Consider the following 13,749-nt stretch of genomic DNA (forward strand, 5'->3'; position numbering starts at 1 on the left):
AGGATACAGATGATATCCATCCCAACTTTTTCTTTTGTTTTAATTAGCAGACACTTCCTTTTGATGAAGTGAAGTAAATCTTAGATTCCACTACAAGGGGCCAGCTGGACTTTCTGAGAAGAGTACATCCGAGCTACAATCTATTGTTTCCCTGTCATTCTCCCTTCCCTCTGGTCTCTCCATTCTTCATGCCACACTGATAGGCCTTGCCTAGGGATTTCTCAGTCTGCCTACCTCCCACTGTTAACTGTCCTTCAGTTCCTGTTTCTTCCTGTGTTGATCATAGGAATTCATCTTGTCATTTTGTATATAAAAGATAAGGTTTGTCAAGGAAGTTATCTCCCTCTGTTACAAATGATGGTGAGGACTTCCACAATAGGACCCATTGGCCGCACACATGTGCTGGTTTCTAGAACCATCTTAACCAGGTATCGTGCACTCTGCCCTCTTCTGCCCGCTTTGCTGTTTTACCTATAGTGAAGTGCAGAGTCAGGGTTTTTCATCTCTTTCCTGGAGTGTCTCTAACTAAAAGTGTCAGTCCTGCTTAGAAATAGAACAAAATAACGTGATTTCGGGTAGCATCATGATTCAGAAAGCATTCATTTTGGTTCACCACAGGACGTCTTTATTGGCATGTTTTCACTGAGTCCTGCCTTAACCTGGTACAGACTGAGGGTTGTGGGTCCTTCCTCTTGAGGATTTGTGAAGTTTATTGTGACAGTATCCTCCTATGTGCTTGTTGAAGTTGCTTTGATAACTGATCTGTTATGTGGATATTAGCAGTATCTTTTTGGCAAGAATGTTTTCTGCATAGACAGGAAAGAGAGTAATGTATAGCATGCTGTCAGTCATCACTGTCGACCTTCTTGGGTGGGATTTAAAAGTGTTAGACACTTCACCGTGTCTAGACTAATTTGATTTCCCAGTGATATACGTCTGTTCCCGTATGAGTTTATAATTGAGGAAACATGAAACCTTACTTTTGTGAAAGGTTCATGTCTTTGAATGTGAACACTTTCACCAAATTTTAGGAATAATCAGCCCTACCTGCTATTGCACGGCTTCTCAGGCCATTTGTTTTGTTTTGTTATCTTTTTTGTTTTTCACATTTCAGTAGCTGGCATTTCAGTATCCTGAACTGTGTTAAGGGCAGATACAGTGATGGTTGCTCTGTCCTTTCAGCTTTTTAGTTAAAGTAGCCCCCTGTCTTGCCAACCACCCAAATTCGCTTTTTGTGTAAGTGAAGCAAAACGTATTTATCTATTACAAAGGGAATTAGAACTGTTGAATATGTAAATAGGCGACAAATGTATGCACACAAGCACATATATATACCTACTGTGCACACTGTTTTAGGAGGTGTTGGGGATACAACAGTAAAAAAAAAAAAACAAAAAAAAAACATGAAATCCCTGTCCTTGTGGCCCTTACATTTTTTAAATTTTATTTTATTTATTTATTTTGAGACAGAGAGCGAGGGTGAGCAGGGGAGGGGCAGAGAGAGAGGGAGAGAGAGAGAATCCCAAGCAGGCTCCGCGCTGTCAGCACAGAGCCTGACGCAGGGCTTGAGCTCACAGTGTGATCATGACCTGAGCTGAAATCAGGAGTCAGACGCTTACTGGACCGAGCCACCCAGGTGCCCCATTGTGACACTTATATTTTGATGGGAGCAAGTAAAAAGCAAGCGACAGACTTTATAAATCAGTACATTATGTGGTTTGTTACAGTGGAGTAGGGGCAATGGGGAAAAAATAGAACGGTGTGGAAAGTACAGGGAGTGTGTTAAGGGACTGTGATTTTTAAATGGGTTGGTCAGGGTAGGCTTTATTGAAAGGGACACAAAGACTTGTAAAATGTGTGGAAGAACTAAACAAAAAATCCTGAAGAGCCACTTTTATTTTGCTACCTCTCCTGCCCCTGTGACTGTTCCTTCTTTCCATAGAGGTTTTCAGTTTACAGTATTTTCATCCAGACTTTTTTCTTCTCATTTACATACAAATATGTAAATAAAGAAACCTATATCATATTAAAAGTGTGAATGGGATTATAAAAACCATAAATTTATTTTTTTATTGAAGTATAGTTGACGCAGTGTTCTGTTCATTTCAGGTTTGCAACACGGTGATTCCACAAAAATGTCTTTCTGGTTTTTGCAACTTGCCTTAAATCTTGCAAAATCTTTCCACGTTAGTTGTTGTAGATCTGCCTCTATTTTAAGTGCCGAATAGTATTACCTTGGATGGATTGAAGTGGTTTATTTAACCACTAACTTTGTGAACATTTAGGTGACTATTATAAACTGCATTCCATTAACATTTTGTGTACGCATTTTAAGGAGCACGTGTGCAGGTTAAGCATTTTAAAGAATTTAAAGAATCGTGGGTTTTCGTTTGACAAAATCTGGTTTTGGATTTTTCAATAGCTGCTATCAAAAGCTAAACCACTTTAAATATCTTACATTTTTATTTGTCAATTATATCTCCGTAAAGCTGAGACTAAAAAAAAGCACCAATTTATATAGCCTCTGACAGTGTACCTTATACCTTTAAACATCTTTGAGGGTGAAAATGCTTATCTGTGCCAAGTGGCACGTTTAAATGCCAGTGTTCACATTTTGATAAGCTTTTCGAGAATGCTCATCATTTAAATCACAGTTTATTTCCTTGGCTGACTGGAAGCTACTGGAAGACTGGGCTAGTATTTTATTCATATTTATGTTCCCTTTGCATCTAGTAGACGCTCTCTCCATGTTCGTTGGTGACATGAATACCCACACACTGAAGTAAACATTAAACAGGTGCCTGAAGAAGCATATCGTATTTATGAGTAGGTCAGAAGTGAGCAGAAAAATCCAAAGATGCCATTTCATTGAGCTGAAGTTCAGAGAAGGTAGCCTTACTTAGTAGTTACATTCAGACAGAGGAAGATAGTCCAATAAAAGAGGGGGTGCTGTAGAAATGCTTAATTTGTAAAGGGCTATTTGGCTTCCCTAGGAAGGTCTAAGGCAGAATATCCAGGTATTACAGGGTTTGTTGGAGAAGATTAAGAAGGCCAGGGTGGGGTGTTTGTCAGGGGGGCCTTGGGAAGATGTGCTTGGTATTGGGCTGTACCAGGAGATCCTCCTAAATCCGAAAGAAAATTTCCAGTGTAACCTGTAAAGTTCTAGAGTTGTACCACTCATCTTGAGGTTCATAGCCCAACCCATTTAAAAGCTGGTCCTCCTATGTTCCTAACTGGACATTTTAGAAGTAGCCTTGCAAGGTATTAGTTATGACCTGCCAGTAATTCATAGTTTTTTATAAGTAGGTAATTCATGCTCATTTCATTTATTTATTATTGTATTCCACTTGGATGTGGAAGCCAGTGGTAGAACTTCATGTTAATAATGCAACAATAATATTAATAATGAAGTTAATGGAGCAAATACTTAATCTGTGCCTGATTTTTTACATGAAGCAGTGCTAAGTACTGTACCATTGTGGGAATTACACAAAAAACAAGGCAGAGAGTCCTGCTCTCTAGAAACTTCTCATCGCTTTGGAGGTAGGGGTCGGGAGTAGTATTTGCAAGACTGGCTTCCTCATGTGGGGGTTTCCTATTTGCCATCCTAGCTTTTGTAAAACCTTTCATTTATTATCTCATTATTGATCTTTTTTGACCAGTGATTTGGGAATCTGTTTTTGTCAGACTCTGAAAATAATCGATACATGTTTTATAATCTTTTAAAATCAATTTTGCCTTATATCCTCATTTTCTACATAAAAGTAAAAATGCCTTTATCTTTCTTTACATTCACACTTCATTTGCGTTTCCTTTAACCAAGGGAGACATTTGCTAAGTCTTCTACTAAAGAAGCATTCTTTTTAGCACAGCCCCTCTGTTAGGTGGCATGAAAACATATGGTTTGTAACCCTAGATTCACATCAGAAAAGCTGAAAGCTTTAAAAATGAAGATGCCCAGAACTAGCCCTCAAATTATGATTTGGTAGTTGGGGCTGAGGTCCAGGCAAGTCTGGTTTTCAGAAAGCTGCTCATGTGATTGATACATGGCTAGGATCAAAAACCACTGGCTAGGAAAACCACACCAACTGCTCTGAATCCCAAAGTCCACACTGAAATCCGAGAAGATTGTGTGCTCAAAATTTCTGAAGATTTGCTTCAAATATCTGTCTATCAGAAATGTCAAGAAGAAAAGAGAGAGGGGGAGAAGAGAAAAAACTATGAAAGATGATTCAGAGACCCCTTGGAGAAGTTGTCCTTATTTAATCAGGTGTAATGAAGGCAGGTGGAAGGTTTGTTGACTCAGGCCCTCTCTAGCCCATAAGAGATATATTGAAGAATTCTGTTACAGAATCGAGGCTAGGTTAGTTGTGAAAATGTTGTTTCCTATGATATTTTGTTCTGAGGAGAAAAGAAATTTGGTGAGGGTTTAGGTTGAGTTAATTTTATAGCGATTAGTCACAGTGCGGAAGCTAAATTTATTGCTTGTGTTTACTCATTGCTGTTACCTGATTGCTAAAACTGCCTTTAGCTTTTTAAATGTATTTCTGATGACATTGTGTTTTCCAAATGCCTGTCAGCTCTGATACGTGTTTGTTTTATATCCATTTGTAGATGGAGGCAAAGATTTGCTTTCTCCCTCCAGATTTATTATACTTAGCCTTGTCATCACAGATGGCTTTAACTTGATACCTTTATGCCACCATTTTCCAAAAGATGTTCTTATTTTAAATGACTGGCTTTCTGACTTTTTTGTGATAAAAGCTAGATTTGTGATCAGAAATCTTTTTGTATTTCTGAAAATAACCTTCTATTTTGTAATAATTTTAGATTGCAAGAAAAAGTGCAAAGATGATACAATGTTCCCATGCACTCTTCACCCAGGATCTCCCACTGTTAAATTCTTATGTGACCCTGGTACTTTTGTCACAACTAAGAAGCGAAAGTGTTACATTATTATCAACTAACCTCAGACTGTATTCATATTTCACTAGTTTGTGTACTAAAATCCTTTTTTTGTCTCAGGATCCAATCCAGGATAACACACTGCATTTAGCCACAGTATTTTTAAAAATAGAAAATGAGAAGATTAAGCAGAGCTCTATGGAAAATTAGCAGACATTGTCCCTTTCTTTTCCCTATTCTGGGATCTTTGCCTCTCTTTTACCCAGTTTCAGAGGCCTGTTTCCAGGGTGGTGTCCACCATTAATCTGTTCTTTTCCTCTTCCCTTCCTATCAAAACACCCATTTTCTCAAATGCAGTTCTTTTGATTTTCAATGTTTATTTATTTATTTTGAGAGAGAGCTTGAGCAGGGGAGGGACAGAGGAGGAGAGGGAGAGGGAGAGAATCCCAAGCAGGCTCCATGCTGTCAGTGCAGAGCCCGGCATGGGGCTCAAGATCATGACCTGAGCCGAAATCAAGTCAGGTGCTTAACCAACCAAGCCACCCAGGCTTCCCTTGAATGCACTTCTTATAGCAAAAAAAAAAAAAAAAAGCCAAAAAAAAAAAAATTCCAGCAAGCAAATTTATATTATACTGTGATGACTAACACCTGCTTAATATGTTGGCTTTCTTGTAAGCTTTAAAATTAAAATTAAAAATGTATGCCCATTGGGGCGCCTAGGTGGCTCAGTTGGTTGAGCATCCAACTCTTGATTTCAACTCAGGTCAGGATCCCAGGTTGTGGGATTGAGCGCCACGTCAGGCTCCGCTCTGAGCAGGGAGCCTGCTTAAGATTCTCTGTTTCTCTCTCCCTGTTTCCCTCTCCTCGGCTAGCACACTCTCTCAAAAAGAAACAAGAAAAAAAACAAAAAGAAAAAAATTTGCCCCAGAGGGCATAAATAAGCTGAACTGATAGAATTAGGTCCATAATGGTGAAATTTGGAGGATTCTAGTTGGTTGTGAAAGAAGGTGTTTTGTACAGGGAACTTCCCTCTCCATCCCTCTTGTGCATCTCTTCGTATTTTCCTGAGGAATCACCCAGATTGCTTGTGCACCAGTGAGAGTCAGAGGCTGGTCCCTTCATTAGATGCAGGATTACACCTACAGAGTGAGGTTGCACAGGGTGCTTGGGGATCCAGTCCTCAGTGCAGGTAACTAGCTCTCCTTCCTGATGATGGCCCAGGAATAAGGGAGCAGGGCAGGAGATGGGACCTCCCACGGAGGAAGACAAGTTTTCATCTCTAGTAAATGCCATTAAGGTTTTTTCAGTTTACAGTGGTCCTTGGACTAGAGTTGGGATATTCTGTAAGTGCTGATGTGGCTTTTGGTTGTATCTCAAACCTTAAGTGAGACGATGGGATCAGTCAGCCTGAAAGATTCTTCACAAAAGATCATTTGGTGTAGGCCCAGGTCCTCTGGCTGGTTAAAGAATACAGGTTGGTTGTTCTTCTTACACTGTCATATTCCCCCAACATTTTATGAAAATTTTCAAAAATACAGCAACATTAGAAGCATTTTACAGCAAACATCTATGTACCTACATTTAGATCCTGCCATTACTATACTTGGTTTATCATGTGCACATCTATTCATTCATCAGTGTGTCTTCATTTTCTGATGCATCTCAAAGTAAACTGCAGACATTAGTACACTTCCGCCTATGACTTCATCACTAATATTGTGATGAAGCACAACAATTTTGAGGAAGCACAGAGAGTAACAATTTCATGTCTTAAACTTTAGAAAACTTGCTGCAAAAAATTTCTGATGACTTCTGATTGTTTTAGAATTGATAGTAAGCTTAGAAAATAATATGTTTTTTGTTTTTTATTTTTTGTTTTTTTTTCATTTTCATTGCTGTTCCTCTTCTAGTTTTATTTTCTGGTCTTTCAAGTTTTGTTCAAGGGCAGAGTTCACAGAAAGTAGGGCTCAGAAATACTTTTGGTATCACATTAGGGTTGGATTTCCAACCTTGAGGAAAAAACATAACCTGTCGTTCTGACTTTTCCTTTGGGGAAATGTGTTTTAAAAGTCCAATTACTTATGTATTTTTCTTAATCCAGTGAATAAATCATTCATTAGTCAAAGTAATGATTAAAGGTTAAATGATGATTAAAGGTCACTATCCTAATATCCTTTCATTGGGGAACTTTAACGTTGGACTATGTCATATAGATACAAGACCTATGGAAATTGTGTGACAAGAAAAAAATGATCCTAGAGCATCTTTCTGTTACCAAATTTATCAAATTTAAAATATCCAGTAGTCCATGCCTTTTCGCTTTAGCTCAGTGGCTCTCTGAAAACATCAGGAGGATCACCCAGGGCACTTGTTAAAAATACCCATTCTCTCCCGTCTCCCTGAAATTCTGAATCCTAGGCTAGGTGGACCCAGGAATCTTTATCATGCGTCCTAGGTGATTCCAATACACATCATCAAAGGACAACACTTGGGGAAAAACTGCTTTAAAATTACTTATGTAAAATTGTCTCTGATAAGTGGGACTTAATGTAACCACACTGACCTTAATGTCTCATTTTGGTTTCCTTAAGTGCTGTAACAGTGGCTCTCTTAACAGATGGCGGTGAATGCCAGCAGTATACCCGAGCAAATACGGTCCCTTTCTGTGCAGGATCCTCAGGTATGTTTCTCCACCAGTCCTTTATGTTTGAGGTGATTTGTAGACCTATTTTTAGAAAAACCAACATTTTAGGAAGATAGACAGTTTCAGGGTAATCCATCAGAACCGGAGGCTTGTAAACTCTCTCTTTTTTTAATAGGTATGGAGAAGAGAGTACTGTTACTATTGACCATGATTTTCAGGACCCCCAACCTTTAAATGATAGGTTCAAGAGCAAGGATTGATTACCAGACTGCTTCTGAAATTGTTGGTACTGTGTGAAATAAGATAAGGAAAGAAAATGACTCCCCATTCAGTTAGACTCTAGCTATAAAACAGTATAATTAATTGATACTTTTTTTTTTTGGCTTCTGGTTGGATTTCTATAACCTGTTTTCATAATTCTTTTATCATTGAATTTTATGGGCCAATTTATCTCTACAACTTGCCTTGTAAAAATGGAAGTCCACTGACTGTGAAATGCATTTATACTAAAAGTTACATGATGGAAAACATGCACCGTGAGTCGTGTTGGGTGCTGATGAAGGGTGCTGAGCAGTGCAGGGGTGGGAACGTGGACATAGAAGCAGAGTGCAGACCCCCAGTCTGGTTTCACTGTATAATTAGTAAGCAAGCCCTTTTGCTTTCAAAGTCATTATACTATCAAGCATCATCAGCCTTAGGATCACAACTTTGTCCCCCAAATCTGCACATCCGTTGATAAATTCATTTTTATCCTACCTGATGTGTGTTTTATGAAAACAGCTGTATACTGAGGAGAGAATAATGGAATTTTATGGTTGCAGGAAGCCTGTTTTGAAGTCAGACAGCTAGTCCTTTGCCCTTATTTTATAGCCAAGGAAGCATAGGCTTGCAGAAGTTGGCTCACGTGAGGTCATATAACTGGTTAGAGGCAGAGACACGATTCAGTTTAGGTCTTTTTACTCCATATCAGGCAACTCAGTAAAACACCTTGAGATAAACTTCAGGGACTGATTGAATGATAAAAGGCAAGTGAGGAATAGTAATTTGTCAGGAAGTGAATAGAATAAGGGAAACAGGAAAGGGGATTAGGATAACTGATATTATGTAACACGTAGTTGATGAGTTGTTTTCATATATTTGTTCTTCCAGCAAACTTTTGAGACAGGTATTATCCCCATTTTGTAAGTGGGAAAATAGGTTCAGGGAAATGACTTGCTCATGATTGCGTGTCTGGTCAGTGGTAGAGGCAAATCTTGATCCAAAATCTCTATTTTTCTACTCCCAACAAGAAGGTCTGCTCATTTCTTTCTTTTTTTTTTTTTTTTAACGTTTATTTATTTTTGAGACAGAGAGAGACAGAGCATGAATGGGGGAGGGTCAGAGAGAGGGAGCCCCAGAATCGGAAACAGGCTCCAGGCTCCGAGCTATCAGCACAGAGCCCGACGCGGGGCTCGAACCCACAGACCGTGAGATCATGACCTGAGCCGAAGTCGGCCGCCCAACTGACTGAGCCACCCAGGCGCCCCAAGGTCTGCTCATTTCTAAGGATTTGTAGGAGTCAGGAGGAGCTATGGAGTAGAGGCATTTGTGGTTGATGATTTATATTTATGGAAATCAGTTCTAGGTGAGAAACGCAGGGAAGATAAACAGTGACCTAATCTACTGGATTCCACTTTCCTTTGCATCCTGAGGTTTAAGGTGCCCAACCTTTGTGTTGGGACTAAATCCCAATGGATGTAGTCAGTCAGTGGCTCAGGTTGCAAGATGCTCCTTTAAGATGGCTGACCCTTCTTCCTTGGACTTGCTGCAGCTTATACCAATTGTTCATAGGACCCATGCTACCATTGAGGTTTTCTGTTTGAAAACAGATCTGTTTGGATCTCCAGCTGTGTTGGGAATTAGGCATCATTCCAACCTTCATATAGGGGTATTATTGTGGCCAAATGGGACCTGCCCTCTGTAAAGACCTAGTTTTGAAATTTCTAGAAAGGGTCATGTGAATCAAGGGATATCACGATTGTTTTTCCAAGTTGATAACAGTGTTTGCGGTTTTGTCTTTAAAGGGGCTACCCAATGCTAGCGAAGACTACAGAGAAGCTTCTTGTGCTGTGAACCTTGTTTTAAGATTAAGGTAAATAATATTGTTTATTTTGTATTGCTCTTCCTATAGTATAATATTCTTATCTCCTTCATTAACTTTTCATAATATTAACATAAAATAAAATTGTTAACTTACTTGATTTCTGCAAACAGCTAGTGTATGCTGTATTCCCAGGACTAATGGGTCTTTTTCTAATTGCTTACTAAAGAAGAGAAAGAAAGCACCATATGAGTGTGTCTGCAGGCTCAGTGTACCCTTCATTAAGTTGTTTTTTTTCCCCCCTTGCCTTTTCTTTCTTGGGCTTTTTTTCCTTTTAAAAATTTTTTTACAATGTAAGATCACAGTAAGAGATTTTTAATGAGTTTCTTTCACACTTCAGCAGTCACTCTCTGACAGAAATAAACCGTGCTTGTACTACGAGTTGCCTGTTCAGAACATTTTTCAGTGGCAGGTTTGATCAGCTACTGTGGAGAAATGACAGATGTATTTTGAAAGAACCCTCCGTCTTCTAGGAAATGGATACAAGTATGGTGCCTGACAGTGTAGACTTTGTATCTAGTGAATGAAAAGTTCTTTCTGCGTCATGGATTTTTAAATATTGAGGTACATCGTAAGGTGTATATTCTTCGTTAAGAATGTGTCTTAAAACATATTTGCTTCCACTTAATTATAATAAACAGCTTAATTTACCAAGTCAGTGAGATTACGGTCACATTTTTGAAGGTGTTTTAAAATAAGTTACACATAGGTTCTCCCTTGACAATTAAACAAATAAAGCACATGGCTGATGGACCATTTTCAGAGCTGTGGCTATAAAAAGCCGATTTGTTTTCAAGGTTAGTTTCCAGCCCTCTGAGTTATCTTAGACTGTCAGGGTAGATAATCATCACCATAATCACCCCGTGCTTGTGCTGGTCATTTACAATCTGTGGTGTGTTTTCACACACTTAACCAGGGGGACTGCACACTAAGGCTTGGTGTGATTTAATTCAGAGATGATTTCTGGTCAAGAAGTGAAGCTATTACAAGACTATTTTCCTTCTATTTGAAAGTGTCCTTGATCATGGTTCACAATTAAAATATATTTATTGCTCTCCAAAAAATGAGATAGCCCATTCCTTTTTTATTTGACTTTGGAACCAGGTACTGCTTTCATCTATTTTTCACATGTTCGTTTATTTTTATTCATTCCACCGATACTTCCGGTACAACCACTGTGCCAGGCTCCTTGTTGATTCCTGAGATACGGTCGTGAGTGAGACTGTGGAGGTTACCATCCAGCCCACTTGACTGTGCGGTGTTGGGGGTGACCTTCAGAGTGCAGTGGTCCAGTCTCCTACTTTACGTACGCAGGAACGTTCTCTTTAGTGGTACACTAGATATTTAGTTAGCTTCTGTGCATACTTTGACTCTTTTTCCATGGACCACTCCTACGATACTAAAATGCTTTGTTATAGTTCAATCTTCTTCCCTGAGATTCAGCTGATCTTCCTATTCTGGGCTCCCATGGGCTCAAGTTCTGGCCCTTAGAGCAGGTATCAGGTTCTCTGGATAAAAGTCTCCTGGAGAGTGTTTTAAAATGCATACATATTCCTAAGCCTTACCTCCAGATACAGTTTTGCTCTGGGTACTAGAACGATATAGAACAAGTGCATTCCCTTGTTTTTTTGAGAGCCATTTGTGTTTTTACAAGGCTTGTTCCTTTTTCCTAGGCAAAACAGTCCAAGTAACCTTGCTTCTCATAATACAGTTTTATATCCTCCTTACAATTCTGGCTGTTCACCTTTATTAACATTTAGCCTGTATCTGCTTTTTTTACCTTTTTCCTCATGGCTCTGGGTGGTTTTTTCCCCGAGTTTGTGGGTTAGATCCCAATCCTTCATGATCTTAATGAAGAAAGGGTGCTACATTCAAATAGGCTGAGAAACAATGCTTAGTGTCCATCTGTCTATGTACGTATTTCTCCTAAATCAGCCTACATTTTCATTGCTTTTTGAAATAGCTGTGCACTTTGGTGACAGATATAGCATGACCTAACAGCCAAACAAAAGCTCTGATTTTGTGTTTCCCTCTTGGAAGGCTGTCAAGCCTAATTGGAACTGCAACTTGTGTTTTCAAATTCATTTTGTATGTCTTAACATTTGTCACTATAATCATGAACCTGTTGGTTTTGACCCATTGCTTGCCTCCCCTCCGCCATACATTTCACTCATGATTGTCAGTGTGTCATATTAGTTATAATGTTTGGATACATGTCATTTGCCAATCGGATAAACCTGTTTTTATAGCTTTATCCATGACATTGATTTTACATGTTCAACAGTTCGAATAGAACAGTCTTCTGGCATCTGTTAGAAACCACTCATTTTCTACATGGCTTTCAATAATTGACTAGTATTTTTTGGTATAGGTGCTCAACCAGAAACAAATCGTATTGACTTTACTGCTTTTTAGTGGACATTCAGCTGTCTACTCAGAGGGATATCATAAAAGGATTCGTTTAAAAATGTCACTGAAATTAAGACCTATCAATGATATTTTTCTGAATCTAATCACCTAGAAATACTTCCAAAAAATAGAAATGAATTGTGTTTTATTATTTTAGAAATGAATTTTAGTATGACTTTTGTTGAATATATGTTCATGCCTAGTGGTATACATTATTTTTCTAAATGTGTTCAAAGTATTTGTTTACACCAGTTTTTTTCATATTTGAGAACTCATGAATCTCTCACAATATACAGTTGGTCTCCTCTCAGGGCAGTCCCTGTACTTTGAGAAATAACCTTTTAAAGTTAAAAGTTAAATACTATTAAGTTTCTGTGGTCACCCTGTGCTGCCATAAATGTAAGCAGCAAATATACTCATTCATTCTGTAAGTATTTCTTGAGCACCTGCTCTGCACATGGCCCTGTTTGAGTTGCTGTGATACAATGGGGGAACGAAACAAAAGACAAATTTCTTGCCCCCTAAGAACTTACATTCTACAGGCAGGGAGGAAGTGTTCAAATACTCATATTACTTACACGATGTCAAGTTCTCTGAAGGGTAATCTCCATCAGGAGTATAGAAGGTATGGGGGTGCTGTCCCATAGTAAGGAAGGCATACAAGTTTTCTACTGTGTAGCAGGTTACCACAAATTTAGTGACTTAAAACAGCACCCATTTGTTATCTCAGTTTCGGTACGTCAGAAGTCTGGCACAGCTCAGACGGGCTTTCTGGTGTGTCTCACAAGGCGGCAGTTAAGTTGTTCTCAGCTGGAGCTCGAGGTCGTCTTCCAACTAATTTGGGTGTTGGCAGAATTCAGTTCCTGACAGTCATGGACTGAGGTCCTTGGCCTCTGTACAGGCTCCCCATTCCACACACAGTTTACAGTACGACTTTGCCTTTTTCAAAGGCAAAATGAAACCATCTCTCCTCCCCTTCAAGAGCTCAGTCCCTTTGTGAGAGGTTTTTCACCTGATTAAGCCCGTTCCATCTAAGTTAATGCCCCTTTAGATGAAGTCAGAATCAACTGCTTTGGAGCTACATCTGCAAATCCCTTTACCTTTGCTCTATCACATAACTTAATCGTGGGAGTGACAGCCCATCATATTTAAAGGGCTTGGTCATATCCATTGAAGAGGATTATGTAGGGCATGTATACCAGGGGACAGCGATATTGGAAAGTGTCATAGAACTCTGCCTACCACAGAAGGGCTCTCTAAAGTAGTGAAGATACACCTGACAGATGTAAAGAATCAAGCCATGAGATTGTTTGCAGGAAGAGAGTTCCAGGCAGAGCAAACAGTGATTGCTAAGATTCTGAGCAGGAAGCATGTTATAAGCAATTATAAAAAAAGCCAGGGAAATAGTGTGGCCAGAGGGGTAGGGGAGCAGGCCAGATGATGATTCAGGGGCTGAATCATGTAGGGCCACGTAGCCTGTGGTGAAGACTTTGGACTTTACTGTTATTGGGTGGGAAATCATTGGAGATTTGTGAGCATATCTGAGTTATATTTTATTTTATTTTTATTTTGTTTCTAATGTTTATTTTTGAGAGAGAAAGAGTAGGGGAGGGCCAGAGAGAGAGGGAGATAGAGGATCTGAAGCAGGCTC

General features: G+C 39.2%; 1 protein-coding gene across 5 annotated transcripts in view; it reads left to right on the forward strand.

The window, feature by feature from the left end:
• STK39 (serine/threonine kinase 39) overlaps positions 1–13,749 on the forward strand; it is a 318,329-nt gene that overhangs the window by 173,147 nt on the left and 131,433 nt on the right. For all 5 annotated transcript variants that reach the window (XR_013557279.2, XM_060624836.3, XM_060624837.3 and 2 more), the window contains exons 13-14: positions 7,523–7,585; positions 9,613–9,680. Coding sequence is in view for 4 of the 5 variants with exons in the window: in XM_060624836.3 (XP_060480819.1) it covers positions 7,523–7,585; positions 9,613–9,680 (131 nt within the window). In the remaining variant the exon portion in view is untranslated. The remainder of the gene's footprint in view (positions 1–7,522; positions 7,586–9,612; positions 9,681–13,749) is intronic.

The sequence above is a fragment of the Panthera onca genome, chromosome C1, assembly GCF_046562875.1.
Source record: "Panthera onca isolate mPanOnc1 chromosome C1, mPanOnc1 haplotype 2, whole genome shotgun sequence".
In the NCBI taxonomy this organism is placed as follows: Eukaryota; Metazoa; Chordata; class Mammalia; order Carnivora; family Felidae; genus Panthera; species Panthera onca.